The 21,740-nt window shown below is 63.8% G+C and overlaps 2 protein-coding genes across 4 annotated transcripts in view; one reads left to right on the top strand and one right to left on the bottom strand.

Annotated features, from left to right (window-relative positions):
* Positions 1–15,292, bottom strand: part of PITPNM3 (PITPNM family member 3) — a 68,522-nt gene extending 53,230 nt beyond the window's left edge. Inside the window, 1 exon segment of the mRNA XM_058704554.1 lies at positions 15,184–15,292. Within this exon segment, the coding sequence (XP_058560537.1) occupies positions 15,184–15,232 (49 nt within the window). The 5' untranslated portion in view covers positions 15,233–15,292.
* Positions 15,293–15,365: 73 nt separating this feature from the next.
* LOC131497889 (uncharacterized) lies at positions 15,366–20,694 on the top strand. Of its 3 annotated transcripts, XM_058704565.1 has the most exons (4): positions 15,366–16,407; positions 17,686–18,104; positions 18,196–18,381; positions 18,911–20,694. In XM_058704565.1, the coding sequence occupies exons 1-4, from the start codon at positions 16,231–16,233 to the stop codon at positions 19,056–19,058; spliced, it is 930 nt and encodes a 309-aa protein (XP_058560548.1). In that variant the 5' UTR covers positions 15,366–16,230; the 3' UTR covers positions 19,059–20,694. The 3 variants fall into 3 exon arrangements, with proteins under 3 accessions (XP_058560548.1, XP_058560547.1, XP_058560545.1); XM_058704564.1 differs by lacking the exon at positions 15,366–16,407 and having other exon boundaries at positions 17,388–18,104; positions 19,554–20,694; XM_058704562.1 differs by lacking the exon at positions 15,366–16,407 and having other exon boundaries at positions 17,388–18,104.
* The last annotated feature ends 1,046 nt before the right edge of the window (positions 20,695–21,740 follow it).

Raw genomic sequence — 21,740 nt, 5'->3', positions numbered from 1 at the left:
TGGCGGGAAGGGCGTGCCCCAAATGCCAGCCGGACACTATCCCCCCAGAGCAGAACCTGACGGGGGGAGGCCGGGAGGACGCAGTGTTCACACGGAACACGTAATTTCACGGGACTGTTAATTTTATAAACCATCCTACCTTATCAGTTCTAAGGTGAGCATTGTTTCACACATTCCAACATCTCCAAAACCGGAGTGCATCTCGCTTTTAAAAAAATTTCTTTTAATGTTTATTTATTTTTGGGAAAGAGAGACAGCACGAGCAGGGGAGGGGCAGAAAGAGAGGGAGACACAGAATCGGAAGCAGGCTCCAGGCTCCGAGCTGGCAGCACAGAGCCCGACGCGGGGCTCGAACCCACGAACTGTGAGATCACGACCTGAGCTGAAGTCAGGGGCTTAACTGAGCCACCCAGGGGCCCCAGTCATATGCAGAGTTTTTACTGTGGGGGGGTCAGCGCCCCCAGCCCCTGACTGCGGGGGGATCAGCGCCCCCAGTCCCTGAGTATGGGGGGGGGTCAGCGCCCCCAGCCCCCACATAGTTCCAGGGTTTATAAAATAATAGTGCATCCTAGCTACTGATCACATCTTGGATTCTGTGGCAAACGGTAAAACCACCAGGCACACAGGGTACGTCTTTCCCGGGGCTTCAGCCCTGGCCACCAGGCACACAAGCCTTGTGTCGGAGAGACCCGCATTCCTGTAGCAGCAATGCCCCTGCCTCGGTTCCCCCATCTGTGTGAGGGGAGAAACCTGACGGAGACTATCCGTTTTCAGTTCTGACTCATGTTGGAGGCGCCCGTCGGGGACACACGGCTGGGGCCAATGAGCAAGTGAGAGGTGGGCGCTCTCCTCGGCCATGGCTCCCATGCCCCCTGTGCCCAGTCCCTGCTCTCCTCGCCCCGCCCCACCCCTGCAGGATGCTGGCACTGTTCCCTGCCCGGGGCCCAGATCCCAGCACATAAACTGTTCCTGAAGGGCAAGGCCGGCCCAGGGACACCGCTTCCTGCCTGTCCCTCCTGCCCCACCCCCTACAAACTCCCAAACACACACCCAGCCTGGGCGCCAGGCGAGAAGCCCTTTCTGAAGCCCGGAAGCCACCTCCGGGTGTCAAGCTGGGTCTGGCCCCCACTCCCCACGGGGACCCTCAAAGCTTTCGATTCTTACCCACCAGGCGGGCGTTGTGGCACGGTGGTTGGCAATCTCCTGCTCACGCGCCCTGGATTTCCCGCAGGGGATGCACCAAAACTGAGTACTTCCGATGAGGGGAGGGACTGTGTCCCTGACGTAGGTGGAGGATCTCCAGCCGGTGCCGTGAGACGGGACAAGAAACAAAACTGCCTCTGTTCTCAGATGGCCTCATTGTCTACACAGAAAACAAAGGCTCAGGGCGCCTGGGGGCTCCGACCGTTAAGTGTTTGACTCTTGGCTTCAGCTCAGATCTCACCGTTCTGGGGTTCGAGCTCCGTGCTAACAGTGTGGAGCCCACCTGGGATCCTCTCTCTCCCTTACTCTCTGCCCCTCCCCTGCTCGCTTTCTCAAAATAAACGTCTTTTTTAGAAAAAAGCTCTATGGGGTCCCCCGGGGGGCTCAGTCAGTTAAGCGTCCGACTTCGGCTCAGGTCATGATCTCGCGGTTCGTGTGTTCGAGCCCCGCATCGGGCTCTGCGCTGACAGCTCGGAGCCCGGAGCCCGTTTCGGATTCTGCGTCTCCCTCTCTCTCTGCCCCTCCCCTGTCCGTGCTCTGTCTCTCTCTCAAAAATAAATATGCATCCAAAAAAAATTTTTTAAACCTTGTAAAAATAAAAAAGTTCTACAAAACCCACAAACCAAAACACGCTATGAGAACAAATAGTTCAATACAGCAAGATCGCCGCATATAAGGTCAATATACAAGAGTCAACTGCACTCTCTATATTATCAACGAAGGATGAGAATTTGAAGTTAAATAAACAATACCGCTTACAACATCACAAAAAAAATAGTAAAACCACAAAAAGAAGTGCCTGCAGGTATAAATCAAACGGATACTGAAATTTCGGTGATCCCAAAAGTACGATGATGTAAACTTCTGCTGAATTCACATTAATTTTATATGGTTTCTCCATCAACAGATACTAAAGGTCTAAAACCCACCACACACGCCATATTAACATGCCAACATCCCTTGTGGTCCAAATCCATCCTGTTCCCAAGAAGTGAGCACCTGGGGGTCAGGACAGTCATACTGGCCCCAAGATTCGGTCCCTGAGTTGGGGGGGGCGGCGCATGGGCTGCAAGTGTGTAAGCAGTGATGGGCTCATCTGAAGCTTTACCTGAGTCTCCCTGGTTCTTGAGCTTGAATAGCGAGGGTTCAGGTTTGGGAGAAGTTCCCAACATGGTGCCCCTCGCACCTGTTCGGGGACACTCCATCCAAGAAAAAAGGCAAGGACGTTTCTGCTAGCCCTCCACACACACACACACACACACACACACACACACGCGCGTGCTCCACAGCCTGAGGAAAGAGAAAGCCTCCAGAATTTGTCACTCACACGCCCCCCCCACCACGTCCCTTTGGGCCACCATCGCCCTAGGTTGCTGCCACGCCGACGACGTGTGTGACGGGCTGGGCTTCGTGGGGGCCCCGGCAGGAGGGCCCGGCTGCGGGGAAGCTGGGCTGGCTCCGCTGGGAGAGCCGTTCTCCCCGCTGCAGGTGGGCCGAGACGGAGGGGGCTCGGTGTCAGAGAGGGCTGCCCGGACCACAGGCACCGCGCTGGGGGCTGGGGACACCGCGGCGAGTAGGCGGCAGAGAGGGTGGGGACCGCACGGAGCTCACCTTCTGCGGGGGCGCGGGGGACGCAGAGCTGGGTCGGGTGACTGACAAGGATGATTTTCGCAGCAGAGAGTCACGTGGAGAAAATAGGATCCTGCCTCCCACCTCTGCCCCCTTCCCCGAGCAGTTGACGGTGGCATCATGGCCTGAAGAACAGGCCAGCACGGAGGGAGCTGTGGACACTGAACTCTCGTGCGCCTCTCCTTTCGAATAGACCCTCACCTGCCGGTGGACTCTCCTCTGTGGCCAAAGTCTTTACCCGAATTTCTGTTCAAAGGCACATTTTCCTTGTTTACGGTTTATTCTTGCCTTCAAAACGCATCCCTGCAGTGTTGGTTGTTTTTTTAATGTTTACTTATTTTTCAGAGAGAGAGAGAGCATGATCAGGGAAGGGGCAGAGGTGGGGGTGGGGGCAGAATCCGAAGCAGGCTCCAGGCTTCTGAGCTGTCAGCACAGAGCCCAATGCGGGGCTTGAACTCACGAACTGCAAGATCACGAACCTGAGTTGAAGTTGGACACTTAACCGACTGAGCCACCCAGGCGCCCCTTTTTTAAAAAAATTTTTTTTTACCGTTTATTAATGCATTGGTTCTTAAATACAGTAATTTTGTGGCAAGGTCTGTGCGGACAGCTCAGAACCTGGAGCCTGCTTCGGATTCTACGTCTCCATCTCTCTGCCCCTCCTCCACTCACACTCTGTCTCTCTCTCTCTCTCTCAAAAATTTTTTGAAACATACGGTAAGTTTGCTTGGACACCTGCAAATCCCTCCTCTCAGGCAGGGGCCACCGCAAACAATGTCTGGAAAGGGTGGGGTGGGGTCTCAGCTGTCCACGCACCCAGACACAAGAACCTACGAAGGCGGGCAGCGCCAAGCAGCAGCCGTGACTGGCTTCCACGTGGGGCTGTGCCCTTCCCCTGTTCCTCCAGCAGATCTTTCAACGAGGTCCTATGTGACAAAGGGAGGCAGTGATGGGCGGGTGACTTGGGGGGGTGTGAGAGGAAGGCCTTTCTGACAGGGTGTCCATCGTGAGAAAGGGCCAGACACACCAAGTGCGTGTGCACGTGTGTATGCACAGATGCTCCTGCACACACACGTGTGGGGTACACAGACAGAGTGCATGCGTGCGAACATTCTTCCAGCTGGGCACGTCTGAGGGGCGGGAAGAAGCCGCGTGGCTGGAGCTGGATGGAGGGGAGATAGGTGCAAGGGGGGAGGGGGCCGGGCCGGGTGGGACATTGCCCGCTGTGGACGGGCTCCCGACCCAGACTCTTATCACCCACACACTCGGGAAGAGGGGGACCCCGATGCCAAGAGGACCAGGGAGTCTCCCAAGTATGGGGTGGGGCCCACAGATCAGGTACACTGAGGGCCACACCGTTAGCGTCTGGGCTCTGTGACCCCAGAGCTTGGAGGGTAAAATGTCCTTGAGCTGGTCCCCACGCTGCCTCTCTCTGCGTGCTGTGTCCAGCACAGGGTCCCGGGGAGGGGAGCTCCGAGAAATGTTGGGCAAATGGATAAAGTGACGTGCTGAGTCATAGAATGTGCCAGATACCCTGCTCACCTAGAGGAACCCTAACCAGCCCTCGGAGGGCACCGTGCATCCCTGTCCTGCACCTGTTCGCTCCAGGTCACAAAGCTGGTAAGTGACGGAGGCGAGGCCCGACCAGACGCCAGACCCGTCCGGCCTGCCCACCGGGTCTGCAGGTCAGCGTCCGGGTATCCCCAGGCCCACGTGGACATCGGAAGGTGCACCTGCGCTCCTTGGAGAGCGCTGTCCTCCCAAAGCCCCTCCCCCTCCCCGAGCCGGTCCTGAAGACACACAGACTCACATGCGCTCCCACATCACCCTCTCCCCGTCCCTGTCCCTCAGGCACACCTGCCAGCTCGCAGCCGCGGGTGAAAATATCGCAGAAAAGCCAGCGTGTGGCCGCGCAGCAGCACAAACCTGGGCTCCTCACTACCACTTACGTGTCCGCGGCAGAAGCGCGGGAAGCTGGCGGGCCTCACCTTTGTCATCTGTGAGAGGGGTAGGCGCCACCTCACTGTCGGGAGACTCCGCGCACACGGCCCGCGGCCCCACCAGGCATCCGGGCACTCGGGGGACGCTGAGCCCTTCAGGAGCCGGACCGAGGTTTAGACGGGCGCGGGGGCTTCCGGGGCGCCCCCCCCCCAGGGCCACAGACCCCTCTGCTCCTCCAAGGCCCAACGGACGCCCCCCAGCACACCCCGCACGCTCTCCTCTGGCCCCTCTCCCCCACCACACTGACTTAAAGGTCTAAATCAGGACAGGAGGGAAAAGGGAAAACCCTTCCCCAGCCCGAGGGCAAGAGCCCACCAGAAGGAGACCCCGCCCTGTGCCCAGGAGCCCAGCCGGAGGGCAAAGCCCTGTAAAGCCAGGGACGCGGGCTTGGCCCCCGTCTTCTAGGGCCAGATGGGGGCCAGACGGTGCCCGGAGGAAGCAGTTAGGGAGAGAGCAGTCCCTCCCCCTGGGTTGCAGCCTGGGGACCCAGCACCCAGTGGAGCCCCCTAGGCCAGCCTGGCCCCAGCACTAAACGTCAACACTGCGCCCCACAGGTGTGGACACAGGTCCCCAGGCAGAGGGCCTGCAGGCTGGAGAGCCTGGAGGCCTTCCCGGGGAGGGGGCCTCAGCTGAGCCTTAAAGAAAGGGTGGGCAGGCTGGGAGGAAGGAAAGACATGGGTCAAAGCCATCAGGCCATTTCTACAAGAAGCTGGATCTAGAACCTTCTCCAAAATGGGAAGTCTGGCTGGAAGGAGCAAGGAGGGGACCCAGAGGTCTGCCGTGACAGCCACACTCCGCAGGTGTTCAGGTAACACCTGCCAAGTCCCAGACCTCCAGGGACCCTCAAGTGCCCCCGAGAGGCTGGGGTGGGGCGGCCGGCACTGCACCTGCCCTCCCCCGCCCTGCCTGAGGCCAAGGAGACACATGCTGCGTCCCAACAACACGTGCCTCAGGGGACACGGGTTGAGAGAGAAAAGTGCTCTGCTGTGGCTCACGTAGGCCCCTGTCCCCATTCTCTCTGTGTCCATCACACACACGGACACACACATACACATACACAAACACACACGGACACACATGCACACGTGCACACCCACACGTGTGCACTTACAAACACACGTGCACATGCATGTACGAGAACGGCTCCAGAGCGTGGGTCTCACTACCGTCGATGCTGCGGAAACAATCAGGCCACCAGACTCCCTGTGGGCGGTGGGGACCCTGGGGACACACAGAGCGCGGAGGCTGCATGTGGCTCGCACAGACACGCTCACACAGCTTCACACCCAGCCTCGCAACACGGAGCCACATCTCACTGCTGCTCTGATCCCGCCCGGGCTCCCAGGGGTCCAGAGCCGGGCCTTCTGCCTCACGTGTGATGTGAGCCACCGTCCCGCTCACCCTCCCCCTTGGTGCTGGTTCAAGCCCCAGCCCTGCCACCTATCCCCTGGGCATCTCAGTAAGAGTTACCACACCACGCCGTGCCTCAGTTTCCTCCTCTGTGAAATGGGGGTAAGGACAGGACTTACAGAGGGTGGCCATGAGGAGTTACTGAATGAATTTTTTTTAGAGCGAGTGTGAGCAGGGGAGGGGCAGAGAGAGCGAGTGAGAGAGAGAATCCCAGGCAGGCTCCACGCTCAGTGCAGAGCCCAACACGAGGCTCGAACTCACGACCCTGGGATCAAGACCTGAGCGGAAATCAAGAGTCAGACACTGAACCCACTGAGCCACCCAGGCGCCCCTAAATGAACGGATATTTGAGAGAGGCCGAGCACGGGGCCTGGCCCTCCACCGGTACAGTCACACACAGAAACTCTGAGGGCGGCCCTTGTCCTCAGGCCCTAAAACTGGCACAGGGGGCACGACGGGAACTGCTCCGAGCAGGCGGGTCCCCATCCCCTCCCCTGGTGCGGCTCCCCCCGCCCCCCAGCCTCTGAGCTCCCGGGGCCAGATCGTGCTCCCTCCACCTGCCGGCCTGGGGTCCGGCAGCTCACGGCCTCTGGGAACTGCGCTCCTTCCCTCCACGTCTTCGCTCCTGCCCGTCCCTGCCCGTCAGTGCCCGAAGGGTCCCCCAGCCCACCCTCTGCTAATGCCCACCCATGCTGCCGGTCTGGCCCCGCCTCCTCGGTGCTCCCCCAGGCCTGGGCTGGCCCCGCCTCCTCCATGCTCCCCTGAGGTCCCGCACCTGTGCCCATTCGAGCACCTGGGTCCAGGCCTGCCTGCCCCTGGGCTGTGGGTTCCCTGGGGCAGATACCTGGTGCGGTCCCCACAGGCCCATAGCTTCTCCCGGCCCACTTCAGGGGAGACCACGGGGGTGGGCCTCTCGGGGGAGCATCCCCCCCTCCCCGGCCTGTCCTCAGGCCCCCCTGGGGTCAGGATGAGTCTGGGAAGCAGACCAATCCAGGGCAGACCTCATGGGGCTGTGGGGACACTAGGGAGGGACCGAGAGGCTCGGAGAAGCTGCCTCCAGAAAAAAAGCATCATCGAAGGAAACCAATGCTGGCTGGGGGTTGGTTGCTATGGAAACATGTCCCAAACTGCTGTATGCGCCACTGATGAGCTTATGGGGCTGAGCTGTTTCGGGGACACGCGGGGAGCCCTGGGAGGGCCTGTCTGCTGGGGCTCCGGGTACCCGGAGCCCAGACCCTGGAGGGCCCGGAAGGAGTCCAGCTTCTGGGGGACCAGGCAGCTCCATGCCAGGAGTCCAGAATGAGCCTGAGACCAGCCACAACGCAACCTGGCCCCAACCACAGCCCGCCCCTGCAGCAGCCCACGTACGGAGCCACGGCCATGAGCACAGATGCGGCCATGACCCGGCCACACGGCAGGCCACGGCCCCCTCTCCTTGCCCGGTCACAGAGCCAGCTGTCAATCGGGCACCACCGAGCAAACACACTCGCACCGCTTTCCCCTGACCCCGGCCACGCCGACCCCCGGGGAACTGTCAAGGGGCATCTCCTCTGTGCAGCCAGGGACCCGCACGGCCCGTGAGCCCAACAAGGAGGGGCAGGGACCCCCGCCTGCAGCTGAGAGCCGCACGGAGGAAGCTGGCCTGGCCGCCGTCACACCCCCGTCCCCAGGTGCGGGCCAGAGCCCGGGGTTAGGATCCCAGTCTCCCAACAGGACACGACTGGCCAAACCAGTTACTCTGAAAAAATACGCTTCTTGAAGACCTGCGGGTAATCTCATAAATATACCATTTAAATGCCTGTTAATCACATTACTCCGGAGGCAATTAGTGATTAATAGCTTTGGCTATGTGTTGTACTTTTCACAAGTATAAATTGACCTCCCGGTGGAAGCAGTGGTCCCCAGGCGGCCCCCTCTGCCCCACCGGCTTCCTGCCCCTTCCGCTGAGGGGTGCTCCCATAGCACCTGCCACGAGGGCTCCTCAGGAGGGTGGGTGGGGGACAGGAGATGGGACGGGAGGCCCTCCTGCCAGTCCCCCCCAGGAGCCCCTGCAGGGAGCGGGAAACAGAGGCCCGGGCCGCGGAGGATGCTGCGGAGACCCCCACCTCGCTGAGCCGGCCCGGGGTTTTCGAAGGGCACCACAGGCTACCTACCGTGAGCCCGAAGCAAGGAGCAGGGAGGGGAAAGGGTCACGGTGACCCCAGGTGGGCACTTACCACCTGCAGCTCCCAGGCTGCTACCCAGCAGGGTGGGGCCCCAGGCCGCCTCTGCCGGGCAGGCCCCCCATCTGGTGCCGATCCGCAGCCCCAGGAGCCGCGGGTGGGGACCCTGGGGGCTGCACGAGGCTCTCGCTGCTCCAGACGACACCGCACGCAAAGGGAACGAAGAGCCAACAAGGGATAGACACCCCCTGCACACTGGGCAGTAATGGGAAGGCTGAAAATAGCTCTTTTACCACCAGGGATGACTCCAGAGTTGCTCAGCGGGGACCAGCCTCCCCAGGGAGGGAGGAGGGTGAGGGCAGGAGAGGGAAGCCTCAGGCCACGGCCCGGGCAGAGGCATCCCGAGGAGGAGGAGGAGGAGGGAGAGGAGGAGGAGGAGGGGGAGCCGGAGGACGCGGATCCGGACCGGCTGGAGCAGGTGCACAGGAGGTCAGAGGTCAGAGGTGTGCGCATGATGACGCCAGCCTCCAGGGACAGGCTCCCGGACAGCTGCGGCCCCTGCGGGCTCACCCCGCATCCCACACACCTAGGTCTCTCCCTGAGCAGGGCACACACGGGGCGCCCAGCGCCGGCGGCAGGCGCCTCCGAAGAGGCCTCTCTGCTCCGCCACACGGTTTTGCTTCCAACCCTTGTTCGGCAACCCGGCTGACAGGCTGCTACCTTCCCTCCCTTCCCGAAAAGGAAGGGAACACCTCCTCGCCGGGCCCGCCCCATGCAGTTCTGCAAACAAACGGGGGGGGGGGGGGGGGGGGGGAGGGGGACCCTCTCCAAGGAAGGCAGGCTCCAGACACCCCGCGGGCACCTTCCCCTGGAGGGTCAGCCCCGCGCTCTGCTCTGCGGCACTCCGGCCTGGGGAAGAGTCGCCCCAAGAAGCCCAGGGAGCACCTGTCCCCGCCGGCCCTGACCACGCACACTGAGCCCCCGCGGCCCCCGCCCCGGGGCCTGAATTCGCCCCCCAGACAGGCCACCCCCGGCCTCACGCCGAGCCAACAGGCGCAAGGGGGCTCTCAGGCCGCAGGAGAGTGAACCTCATAAATGCAGCCCCGGGAGAGCCTGGGGGCGGGGGGGGGGGCCCGCGGCAGGGCCCCTGCTCCCACCCCGGAGCCGCTTACAGGCAGGAGGCTCCCCCACCCACACGTGTACCCCGGGGACTGTGGCCACACAGCTGTGCAGGGGGGCGGGCAGGCGTGGGGCCCTGGAGGTGGCTTTACCTCCGGAGTGACTCACTACGGCTCCTTCCTTTGCAAAAGGGGTTGCAGTGTAGCATTTTCTTTCTCTTTAGAAAACAAGAATTTTAAAACAGGGAGTAGAGAGAGCTCGAGGGCGCGTGGCGGGGGGGGGGGGGGGGGGGTTGGTGCTGGGATCTCACGTGGCTTCCAAACTCACTTGCTATGCTCTCGGCCCCCTCCCACTCCAGCCCTTAGGTGGGGGACCGGCTGCCCCCTCCCCAGCTCAGCTGCAGATCTGGTGATGGGCAGGCCAGGCCCCCCAGAGGCATGTGCTCTCTCTGTCCTCTGCCCTGCCCCCCACGCCTCTGGGGGTCCCTGGGAGACAGGAGAGGGGGGAGGGGGCCCCCAAGGCACAAACCAGCGAGGAGGGGGCTGGTCCTGGCCCCCCGAGCTCTCCTCCTCGCCTCCTCCTGCCCCCTCACGGATGAGGAAACCGAGAGACAGTTCAAGATCAATCAGCGTCTTCTCCGTGGCACAGCTTCCCCGCTAGGAATGCCGAATCCGAGAACAGACGAGACCCGAGTCCTACCTCCGGCTCTGCCTCTCACTTCACGGGAGTCTACAACCAGACCCTCGATCTTTCTGGGCCTCCGTTTTCTCATCCACGGAATGGGAGCCACAACAACCCTCATCGAAAGAGACGCCGTCGAGCCGCCCGGTGGAAGCATGCTGGGGACGGCAGCCGACGTCACGAGCCAGGCTGTGCCCACCGACCCCGTGCCTCCCACCCCCACGCCTGGAGTCCACGGGACATCCCCACACTCGGAGCCCCATGGGTCTCCGGGCGACCCCGTGCCTTTCTGGCCTCGGTCTCCCGCCCCGCACATGATTAACAGGTGGGGTCGGCCACCTCCAGACTTCTCCCGGGGGGGGGGGGACCATCACAACAGGCTAAGACGTCCACGAGACACGTCACGCCTCCTGGCCGATCCGACGTGGCCCCAGCCAGGGGTGTCTAGCCGTGGGCTCACACTCTGTGTCCCACCTGCGAACCCCGAACACCTGCCTCGCAAACAGGGGCCTCCTGCTGAGACAGGGGCTTGGGCCCAGACCTCGGGGCAGCAAAGGGTCTCTAGCTGGGGCCTGCCAGGCCGCCGGTGAGCCGCCGGGACAGGTGGCTCCGCAGAGGGCGGGCGACCCGCCAGAGCTCCAGCACTCCCACCGCTGCAGGGAAGGCCACGAAGGCGTCTCAGAGACAAAGTTTTAGACAAGTGAGTTTTAGTCCTGTGAGTTGGGACGCTGGCTTCGGATTTGGACCCAGCGTTTCCTCCGAGTGAATCTGCAACCTCCTTGCGGAACGCCATGCCCTTCCCGGACACCTACGAGCCATCCTAGTGCCCGAGGCCTGGGGGTTCCTCAGACTGGCACCCTGAATCCCCCGGCAGCTTCCCAGAGTGCTGAGAATCCCACCCTCCTCTGAGAGATCTGGCCACGGCTGGAGCGGGGGGGGGGGGGGGGGGGGGGGGGGCCCAGGATGCTGCCTGGCTTGGAGATGGTGACAAGCTGGGTGACGGCAGAACAAAGTCCAAACCGAGACTCTGGACATGCAGGTTTGAGGCCCGGCTTGCCACCACCTTTCTGTGGCCTGGCCGGGCCTGCCGAGGGCTCTGAACAGGAGGATCTGGGAGTGTCCCCCTGTCCCTGCCACTGGACGATCAGTGCTCGCCCCCCGCCCCGCCCCCCCGGAGTATGGGGTTTGATGCAATCCAGCCCACAGGCCCTCGGAACACGGCCAGCTCCTGGGAGCAAATAAACTGGTCCCTCCAGCCTGGAAGACCCAGTGCCCCCCCCCCCACCACCTTGGCCCTGCCCGGCTGAGAGGTCCCAAACCTCTGGGGCACTGGGAGTGGGGGGGGAGGGGGGGCAGGGGCAGGAAGCCGAATCAGCCCTTCCCAACAGAGTGGGTTCTGCCACGCGGGTCTGAGCCGCCCTCGAAGCAGGCAGAGCGACTACCTCGCCACCCCGCCCCGCCTCCCGTGCTGTTCTCTGTCCGGGGTTCTCTCCAGCCTCGCCCCTCCCCATGCACCCCTCCAGCACCCCAGCCCTGCCCTGCACGCCCTCCAGGGCCTCCGTGCAGGGCCAGACCGTTCTCCCCACCCTCAGGACCCCTCTGCCACCCTCCCTACCTCCACCCTACCTTGGCCCCTCCACGGGAAAATCTTCCTCGTCCAGCCCCTAGCTGACCCAAGGCCTGTCCCTCGCCACCTTCCTGCCCAAATCGGCCAGCTTCTGAGGCGCGGCTCCTAGAGGGCGCCAGCCCTCCCTGTTTCGAACCACCCCTAATTTCTTCTGGTCTGGACCGCACTGGAGGATGGCCACAGGCAGGCCTGGGTGTGAACAGCTGTCCCCCCAGGGAGGCCTCGCCCACCCCCGCCCTAGTCCATCAGACCAGGAGCTCCCACAGGGCCCTCCCTCCCCTCAAGACCGGACACAGAGCACAACGCTTCTGGGCTGGGTGACTGAAATCTCCCAGACGCTGGGAACTAGTAGTAACCTGTTTGAGATCCACACCCTGTAATTTATCCAATCCTTTCTGGAACCTCACAGCATGTTTTCTTGCACCTGGGTCCTCCCGACCAAGTGAAAGTCCTTTTACTGCCTCCCTTCGGCGCCTGTCTGATATAGCTGACGGTGCCATGGCTGGCTGCTCAGGCGGTACACTGCACAAGCCCAGGGACACCATTCACTGGACTACAATATGACGATCCTGGAGTCACGCACTGTGGTGGCTCTGGGGCCCAAACCTCACTAGGTGGTCCCTTGGCCAGTTTTCAGAGGAAATGTCTCCTAGGCCACAGAACATACCCTTATAGGCCTTGCACCCCCACCTTCAGCCACCCTTGGTTCTAATGGCACCCCAGAGTGAAGACCTGATCATTTCTGATCACCAATCTGCCCATCTGCGGTAGACAATCCCGAACAGCCAACCCTCTCTGTTATGTCCCCCTCCTTGGCCCCTAGTGTCTCCAGCTGTGCAGAGAGGGACACCCCCCCACCCCCGCGAGGACACCTCTGTTCTAAAGCTCACCGATCATTCCACACGGGCTTTGCCACCGTGGGTCCCATACACATGTCACCGGAAGCTGTTTTCAGGTCAGTAGGCTTAGAGCCTAAAGAGAAGGGACGTTGACAAAATGCAAAGTAACCCAGAAAGATTGAGAAAAGGGGGCGTAACCCCATCTCGCTGGCTCAATCCCGAAAAGGCTCCTTGGAGCGGTGGCCGAGTACGGGCACGGGATCCACAGAGGAGGGGTCAGGGCTGCCCTGAAGGGAAGGGCCGAACACAGAACGCCCCAGAAAACACGAGATGTTAGAGCCGCACGAGGCACAGACGCTTGGGGCAGTTTTCACCCGGCACTGAACAAATGCCCACGGACTGGCAGCCGGGGAACCAAATGACCCACAGGCCGCAGCAGAGGGACCAGACTGCACCCCAGACCGTTGGTGCGGGGGTGGCCTGACGGGGCAGTGATGGAGAAAGCCTGTCACTCAGCGCCCTTAGAGTCTGGCAGACCCGGCTGGGTGCCCAGGCTCTGCCCAGACCCTCTGGGCCACCTGGAGGGAGAGCTTCTCTGACTATCTGCTTCCAGATGCCTTAAAGGGGGGCCAGGACCAGCTCCACCCTCCCGGGATCACTGTGCATGTTGCCCGGAACCCAGTTCTGGCGGCACAGTTAGCCTCTACCGTGGTGACTGTACCCCGGCAGGTGGTTTGTGCAGGGCTGTGCACGCACACGCGGAGCGGGGCGGCGGGCGGGACACACACCTTGCCATGTGCCCTTTGGGAGGCGAGGGGGTGGGTAAGGCCCCAGGCTCCTGGAGGAGGAAGAGGGAGACAGCCTTTTCCAGGAGGGGAAAGGGAGGGAAGTGAGAAAGGGGTGTTTAGATGCGTCTCACTCAGCCAGCCCCACCCCAGCAGGACTCCTCCCGGCCCTAAATTGCACGCCCAGCATGCGTACGGTGGGGGGGGGGGGGGGGGGGGGGGTCCGGACCGGCCCAAGGTTCTGAGCAGCACCCGTGGGGCGGCAATGGACGTGCGTACGGGTGAATTCACACTCATTCCATCACGGCCACTGCTTGTGGGTAGAGGGGTGGGGTTCGTGCCAGACCAAGGCCAGGTCCCCAGGGAGAGCACCGCACCTGCCAGGGTCACAGGCCGGGGGTGAGTTCACGGTGCATTTACACACGCCAGTGTCGCCACTGTGCGCCAGCCTGGTGGTCTGTCCTCCCCCCGGGGCCTCTGGGGGCGCCGCCAGGCCCAGACCGTGCAGACGGGGGCAGAGCCGGGTGGCCATCCTGACCCCCGGCGCCCAGCTCGGGTCTGGCACACAGGACGCTGGGGAATTAACGCCTGGCTGAATGAATGAATGCAGCAACGAACGAATGACTGACGCCCACTCCCTCACCCCGCTGGCCTCAATGCCCGCGCCCTGGGGGGCGCAGAGCCCGCCAGACCCCACGGGAGGCAGGCCTGCAGACCCGCAGACCTTCGCACCTGCGGCTCTGCGTCCGGGGTCGGTGGGGGAGGGGGCGGGACGGCTCCCTAGCGGTGCGGCGCGCAGTACCCCTCCTTCCCCAGAAGAAATCTGGGTCTCCTGACTGAGCTGGGTGGCGCGGGGAGAGGGGGGGGGGAGGTTGCCGCGTCCCGGATGGAGCGAGCGGCGGCACTGGGGGTGGGGGTGGGGGGCGCGTCCGGGCTGACGCTGGGGGCGCGGGAGGGAGCAGTGGCCGCAAGACTGCCCCTCCGGTGCCCGCGCCCCGGGGCTGCCCGGAGAGCCGAGGGGGGGTGGCGACCGGACGGGACCCGGCAGCCGCAGCCCCGGCCCCCCCGCCCACCGCCGCCCGCGGCGCCCCTCCGGGGACCGGGGGGCGCAGGAAGGACGCGCGGGGCGCGCGGGGCCCGGCCCTCCCGGAACCTCCGCCCACCTGCGCGGGGGCTCACCTGGGCCGCGCGCGGGTCCCTCCCGCGGGCCGCCGGCCCTGCCCTCCCCGCGCCCGCCCTCACCTGCGCGGCCCGCCTTGGCCATGTCCCGGGCGGCGGGCTCCGGCTGCGCCGCGCGCGCTCCTCGCCGCTCCCGGCCCGGCCCCGGCCGCCGAGCCTCCTCCGGCCCCGAGCGGACTCCGCGCGCCGCGCCCCGCGCCCCCGCCCCGCGCGCCTCGGCCGCCGCAGCCGCCGCCTCGCCGCTCCCTCCCGCTGCCTTAAAGGCGCCGAGCGGCGGCCGCCGGGGAGGGACTGGCGGAGGAAGGCGCCCGACGCCGCCCCCGCGGGCCCGCACCCCCGCCCGGCTCCGGCTCCGGACACCGCAGCGCGCGGGGGGCGCAGACGCGGGCAGGCCCTGCGGTGCGCGCGGGGGCGCGGGGCCGCCGGGGAGGCACCCCCGGGGGCAGAGGGGGATCAGAGGAGCCTGGAGACCCAGGGCCCCGCGCGGGAGGGGTACCGAGAGAGGAGAGGACAGGGAGGTGGGGCCGGGAGGGGGGGGGGGTTGTCACCGGAGGATTGGGGCCCTCCGTCAGCCCCCACGTTGGCGTCCGGGGTCATCTCCAGGGTCTGACGCGCCTGGGACGGGGAGGGACTTGAGTGCCTTTAACTCCGCAGGAACGGGAGCGGCACACGCCAGTCCGCTTGCAGCAGTCTGGAGTTGGGGGCGGGCAGCGGCCCTTCCGCGTGCCCACGCCGGGCTGCAGACGTTCTGGCGAGCAGGCCGGTTGGAGGCTTCGCAGCCAGGGCTCTGCACGCCAGCCCAGCCCCAGGCAGCAGAGCCCGGCTGGCAGCCCGGGAAGGGCTGGGCTGGGTCCCCGGCCCGCCAGCTCTCATCACAGGGCAATGCCACGCTGCCCCTGCAGCGGGAAAGGTTGGGGTCGCTGGTCCTCAGGGCTTCTCCACCCGCCAGGCCCTGCCCTGAAAACAAGCCCTCGGCAACTTGTGAGGAATCCACAGCCAGGCACCCACCCTCCCTGCCCCACCCTCGCCTCCTGGGGGAAAAGGTGCGTTACGTGACCCCCCACCGGCTAGCCTCGGTCCTTACTCCACCAGCCCCTCTGTGGGAAACTGGACCCAGGTGGAGACACCAGAGGTCTCCGTGAGTATCCAGTCCCCGCACCCGCTTGGGTCTTTGACTCCATCCACAGGATTCTCATCAAGTGGCCTGCACCTCCTGGTTGATTCCATCCAAGGACAGGGTGCCCAGTAGCTCGGGCCAGAGTTCTTCTGTCTTTGGATGGTGCTGTCCTGAAAACGTTTTTCCTCGTTTGAGCTGAAACCTGCATCTTGTACGACCCACACGTGGGTCCTTCTGACTGGTGTCCCAGCTAACAAAAGCAGGGCGTCCTAAGGCCCTCCATCCAAACTCCCCAGGGCAGCTTCGCCAGAAGCTCTGAAGGTCCCCCAGTCCCGGGAGCTCTGGATCCCGGAACCAGACGGCAGCGCTGACTCCAGAAGACGGAATTTCAGAAGCCCCAGGGACACAGAGCCACAGCTGTTCACCGGTGTGCCACTGGTCCCCCCCCCCCGCCCCCCCCCCCCCCGGAAAAGCGTGAATGGATTCCTGCAGACCCTCCCCGTTCCTGGGGTCTGGTGGGGATGGGAACAGCAGTGAGTGCTGGCCGGACGGGCAGCGAGCTCGCCGCTTCATCCACAGCCGGTCGGTGGACCCGCAGGTGCCCTCGGAGGTGTGGTGTGCAACCCAGCTTGTCCGTGAAGGAAGAGAAGTGAAGGTTCTCTGTGGGCGGTCCGCAGGTTTGGGTTGCTGGCCTGTGCTCTGCCCGCTGTGCCAGGCTGCCCTCACCCTTCCCTGCAGGCGGGGCACGGCCATTGGCCTGGGCCCCCGCAGAGAGTTCAGGTTTGGCCACCTGGGCTGTGGGTGTGAATGGCCACCGAAAGGCAATAAACCTGCCTCGGGGGGGGGGGACACACCGGGCCTGAGCGCCTCCCCGGGGCCCTTGGCTTACAGCAGCAACAGTGACTGCAGTTTGCAGGGACCTGTGATTTCCTGGCACTGCTGTGTGTGTGTGTGTGTGTGTGTGTGTGTGTGTGTGCGCGCGCGCACGCAAGTGTGCAGGTGGAGGTATGTGCACGTGGGTTTGGGTGTGGATGTGTACAGATGGGGACGTATACGTGTGGATGTCGAGGCGTGTGGATGTGTGTGGGTGTGCAAGTGTGGGTGAACAGGTGCGTACACGTGTGTGGATGTGTGTGTATGCGTGTATATGAGAATATGTACGTATGCGTGTGTGTGGTTGTGTGTCCGTGTGTGTACCTGTGCGCAGGTGTTTTTAAGCATGTGTGTGCACGTATGTGTGCAAGTGTGCAGGTGGAGGTATGTGCACGTGGGTTTGGGTGTGGATGTGTACAGATGGGGACGTATACGTGTGGATGTCGAGGCGTGTGGATGTGTGTGGGTGTGCAAGTGTGGGTGAACAGGTGCGTACACGTGTGTGGATGTGTGTGTATGCGTGTATATGAGAATATGTACGTGTGCGTGTGTGTGGTTGTGTGTCCGTGTGTGTACCTGTGCGCAGGTGTTTTTAAGCATGTGTGTGCACGTATGTGTGCAAGTGTGCAGGTGGAGGTATGTGCACGTGGGTTTGGGTGTGGATGTGTACAGATGTGGACGTATACGTGTGGATGTGTGTGTAGATGTGTGTGGGTGTGCAAGTGTGGGTGAACAGGTGCGTACACATGTGGATGTGTGTGTATGCGTGTATATGAGAATATGTACGCGTGCGTGTGTGTGGTTGTGTGTCCGTGTGGGTACCTGTGCGCAGGTGTTTTTAAGCATGTGTGTGCACCTATGTGTGCAAGTATGCAGGTGGAGGTATGTGCACGTGGGTTTGGGTGGGGATGTGCACAGATGTGGACGTATACGTGTGGATGTGTGTGTGGATGTGTGTGGGTGTGTGCGCGTGCACACACACACACAGGCAAATGCACGCCACTCAGGGGAGGTGCACCCTGCGGTGGGCACGGAGACCCCTCCCCACCCCTCTGTGCAGGCGCCGCAAACCCCTGGGAGAGGACGAGAGGGCAGTCAAGGGCCGGTGTCGCGTTGGTGGGAAGTGCACACGTCCTGCAGCCGGACCGCCCGCGCTCCACGCTCCGATGGGCCCCTGCCTCGGGACAGGCGCGCCCGGGCTCTGTGCTTCCCCGACCCCGGCCTGCCTGGCGTTCACCCCAAGGGCTGCATGCGGTCCAGCCCGGAGTGCCCCCGGCCGCGTGGGCCTTACCAGCCCGCGAGGAGGTTCCTGCCCAGCCTCCGGGCAGAGCAAACACTTCGGGACGGTCGGGGCCGCTGGACTACCTGCTGGGGACTAACTTCCTGCCTCAGAAGAACCACCGTCTTTGAAGAAAGAATAAGCAGCCGTTCGGAGGCGCTGCCCTCGGCTGCCCGCAGGAGGGAAGCAGGAGCCAGAAGGTGTCTGTGGGCCCCCAGCTCTGTGGCCGGTGTCCCGGGCAGGGTTCCAGGCCGACCGTGGGTCCACGGCGTGTCCCACTTCTGCCTCCAGAGCCCCCGCGGCTCCCAGGCCCCACGAGCACAACGGCCCCGAGAACTGGTGGACGGGTGCCCAGGTCAGTGCCGCCCACCGCCCGAGAACGCGTGCGCCGACCGGACAGACCGAGAGCTCCAGGCAGGTAGGCAGTCCGGGCCTGGACCCGGATCCGGGACAGCTGGTGTCCACGCGCTTGGAAAGGTAAGTGGCCGTCATCAGGAGCCAACACGGGCCCATAGAAAGGCAGGCACACCCGGCTACACTCATTTCCTTTCCGGACGTGCTGGCTGGTGGGGTGGGTACCGCGGGGCCTGTGGGGCCTGGCCGGCTGCTCCCGGCTCCCCGATGGGACACCGGGCTGGCCCGGTGCCGCATCGCTGCCCTCTGCTGGTGGACGGCAGGTGGACTGGGCCGCCCCGGCCCCGAGGGAAAAAAAGCCCACCCTGGTCTCCCCTGAACCTCTGGCAGCACCTTCCCTCCCTGGAGACTCCCGGCCCCTCCTCCCGGGTCCCTAGGTTGTTGTCACCACCGTGGGGGCCGCCTCCACTCACAAAAGCAGCCTCGGAAACAGATGCTCCTTTCTGGAGCCTTCCAGAGAAGCTCTGAGAGTGGCTGCTCCCAGCCCTGCCCGCCACGCGGGACGCCTGGTGGACGGTGCTTTTCCATCGGCAGCCCCCCCCCCCCCGGCCCTCCTCCTGCCGATGTAGTCTGTTCACACTTTCCACCCCAGGAGGGTCAGGACCCCGCCCGCCCCCACCCTTCAGCAGGAGCCCGTTCTCAGCCACGTGGATGACCACGGCCTCACCCTCACAGCACAGTCTGTAAAGGAGGCGCTGGGTGGCCGAGGGTCTCATTTGCCATCTGCAGAGGCCAAATGAGCCCTCGGGGGCGCCCTGGACCCCACGTGCAAGGACCCCCGGCCAGGGCAGCCCCCGGCCTGGCGGACCAAGCCCAAGGCTCCGCGGTTACACAGAGTGTGTCCCCGTTTCGGCCTCCGACGGGGGGCTCCGGGGTCAACATTCCAGTGCCATATCCTCAGCGTTTTCTACAAACACCAGGGACGCCCACAGAACCCGCTGAACGGGGCCATGTCCACCTGGGCTTGAGCACAAGGCCGCTGAGGGTCAGGTCGCTGCTCGGCCTGCTTCTCTGTCTCACCAAGCAGGGTGCCCATCACAGGGCCTGGGAGGGGCTGGAGGGGCTGAGGGGCAGGTTCTTCAGGGGGCGACAGCTGGACGAGGGGGAGACGTGCCGGCTGGTCCGAGGAGGTGCTTAAGGAGGCTAAGCTGTGGCGCACAGCCCCCACCCCACCCCACCCCCCCTCCACGGTCGGGGATGCCAGCGACACTGCACCTCCTTCTTCGGCCCTGCAGGGGGCTGAGGTTCGTGTTTGTCCCACGTCAGGACTGCTGACACTGGCCCCGAGCAGGCCCAGCCGGCTTCAAGTTATACGCGGACCAGACAGGAATTAGGACCCGGCTGGAAATCAACCGCTGGTGGTGGGTGTGACCGTCCCCATCCTGCAGCACTGTCCACACGGCCCCACCTGTCCAGCCCCAGCCCCACGCACAACGTGGCTCATGCACCAGACTCCAGAACACGGAAAGCCAGACACCGCCGGAGACAGCAAGGCACCTAAAAAGCAACAGGTCGACCGGGGAACCACCCGGGGCTCCGCCACTGAGGCCGCCCGGTCTAGTGAGGACGGGAAATCGCAATCAGACCCTGCGTCAGTAGGCGTGGCTTCCCCTGCACCGAGCACTCGTCTACACCTGTTGCGGCTCCCTCGCGTGCACACCGTGCCTCGGGCTCCCCTACTCCGACGGGTCCTCGCTCCGGCTCCGGCCACGCCGTGTGGCCCTGTTTGTGTGCATCTCTCCTGCTCTTAGCTGCTCTCCCCTCCCCTCCTCCAGGGTCTGCCTCCCCGGTCTATCTGCGGAGGCTCCTTCTGTGTGTGTGCACGACGTCAGTCACCTGCAAGTCGGCATCCGGACCGTCGTCGTCCCGGCACCTGGGCGGACAGCTCGTTCCCCGCCCTCCCCTTCCCTTTGTGGTGTCTGAGCTCTGTCCGCATCGATATTTGCAGATTTGCCTGTAGCCCCGCGTAATACTTCACAGCACGAAGCCACCTCCCCTTGTTGTTCTGACCCCCCCTTCTGACGTTTTATTATCATATTTTTGAGAGACAGAGCGCGGGTGGGGGAGGGGCGGAGGGAGGGGAACAGAGGATCTCCAGCAGCCTCAGCGCTGTCAGCACAGAGCCCGACGTGGGGCTCAGACGCACGAACTGGGAGATCATGACCTGAGCCGAAGTTGGGCGTTCGGCCGACTGGGCCCCCCGGGGAGCCCCGTTTTCCAGCCCTCTCAATGGCCACTTAGGACAGCTTCTCGCTGTGCGGACATCGCCCTGCACTGTGTGCTCTCGTCTGGGAGACTCTGGGGCACACGCGGAGCCCTGGGATGGTGGGGCGTCAGGAACACGCAGATTTCCCTAACTACTGCATCACAAATCGCTCTCAGGTGGTCCTGTCTTCATTTCGGACAGAAAGACCGAGGCCGCAAGCAGTGGGGTGACTCACCCCAGTTTGAGAACCTGACTTGCAGCCCGGGCCCCACCGCTTGGAACCCTCCCCACCGCCCCCCACCTCCGCTGGGACACGAACTTCATCTCCCTCCCCCACATCTGAGCACAGTGGTGCCCACCGGGAGCCTCCGAGGGCGGTGCTGGGGAAGGAGGCCGGAGGTCTGAGCTCCGAGGGGGCTCCTTCGCGGCGGGAACAAACCCTGGCGGCCCGGTCGCCGCGTGCGGCTCAGGTGCGGCACGCACTGGTCTCGGCTCCGGGGAGCGCCCGCTACTGGGGCTCACGGGGCTCGGATGAGCCAGAACAGAGTCCCTGGGGGAGGGAGCCCCGGGGAGGGGGGTCATCCTGTCCACCCCTCTGCCCCCAGAGCCTAGGCCGGGAGCTCTTCCTGGGGCCGCTCTCGTCACCCTGTGAGCACAGCAGCAGCAGATACTTTCTGTGTGGTTCCTGTGCCCCCAGCGGCCTTGTTCCGTCCAAGCAGCATGAACCCTCCCACTTCGCAGACAAGGAAAGTGAGGCTCAGAAGCTACCCGTCTTTCTTTAGGCCCTGAGTGGTGGACCGGCCCGCCCCCCGGCGTCCACGCCCCCCATCAGCACGTGGGGGAGGCTGGGCAGGTAGGGCCGCCCGGCCCGGGAGGGGCCCTGTCCCCGCAGACCCGCCGCTGTGTACCCATGGCGAAAAGGCCGAATTTTACGAGGCTCTGAGAGTGAATTGACTGCCCTCATTACGGACATACTAGATTACCCGCGGAGTGAAAAGGCACCCCGGGGACCCCGGGCCGTGCAGCCTTCGGCGAGGACGGGAACGGCCCCTCCGAGCTGCTGCGGCAGCGAAGCACGTGCCCATTCGGTTACCAGCCGAGAGGCTGCGGTCCACCCGGAGCTGGTCCGCCCGGAGCTGTCCGGGGGCTCACGGGGGCTGAGAGTGAAGGAAGAGGCGGTTCTAGAAATAAAATCCCTTTTTTCATGTAAATCAGC

Source organism: Neofelis nebulosa, chromosome 16 (genome assembly GCF_028018385.1).
Source record: "Neofelis nebulosa isolate mNeoNeb1 chromosome 16, mNeoNeb1.pri, whole genome shotgun sequence".
Taxonomy (NCBI): Eukaryota; Metazoa; Chordata; class Mammalia; order Carnivora; family Felidae; genus Neofelis; species Neofelis nebulosa.
This window is presented reverse-complemented; position numbering and strand designations above follow the sequence as displayed.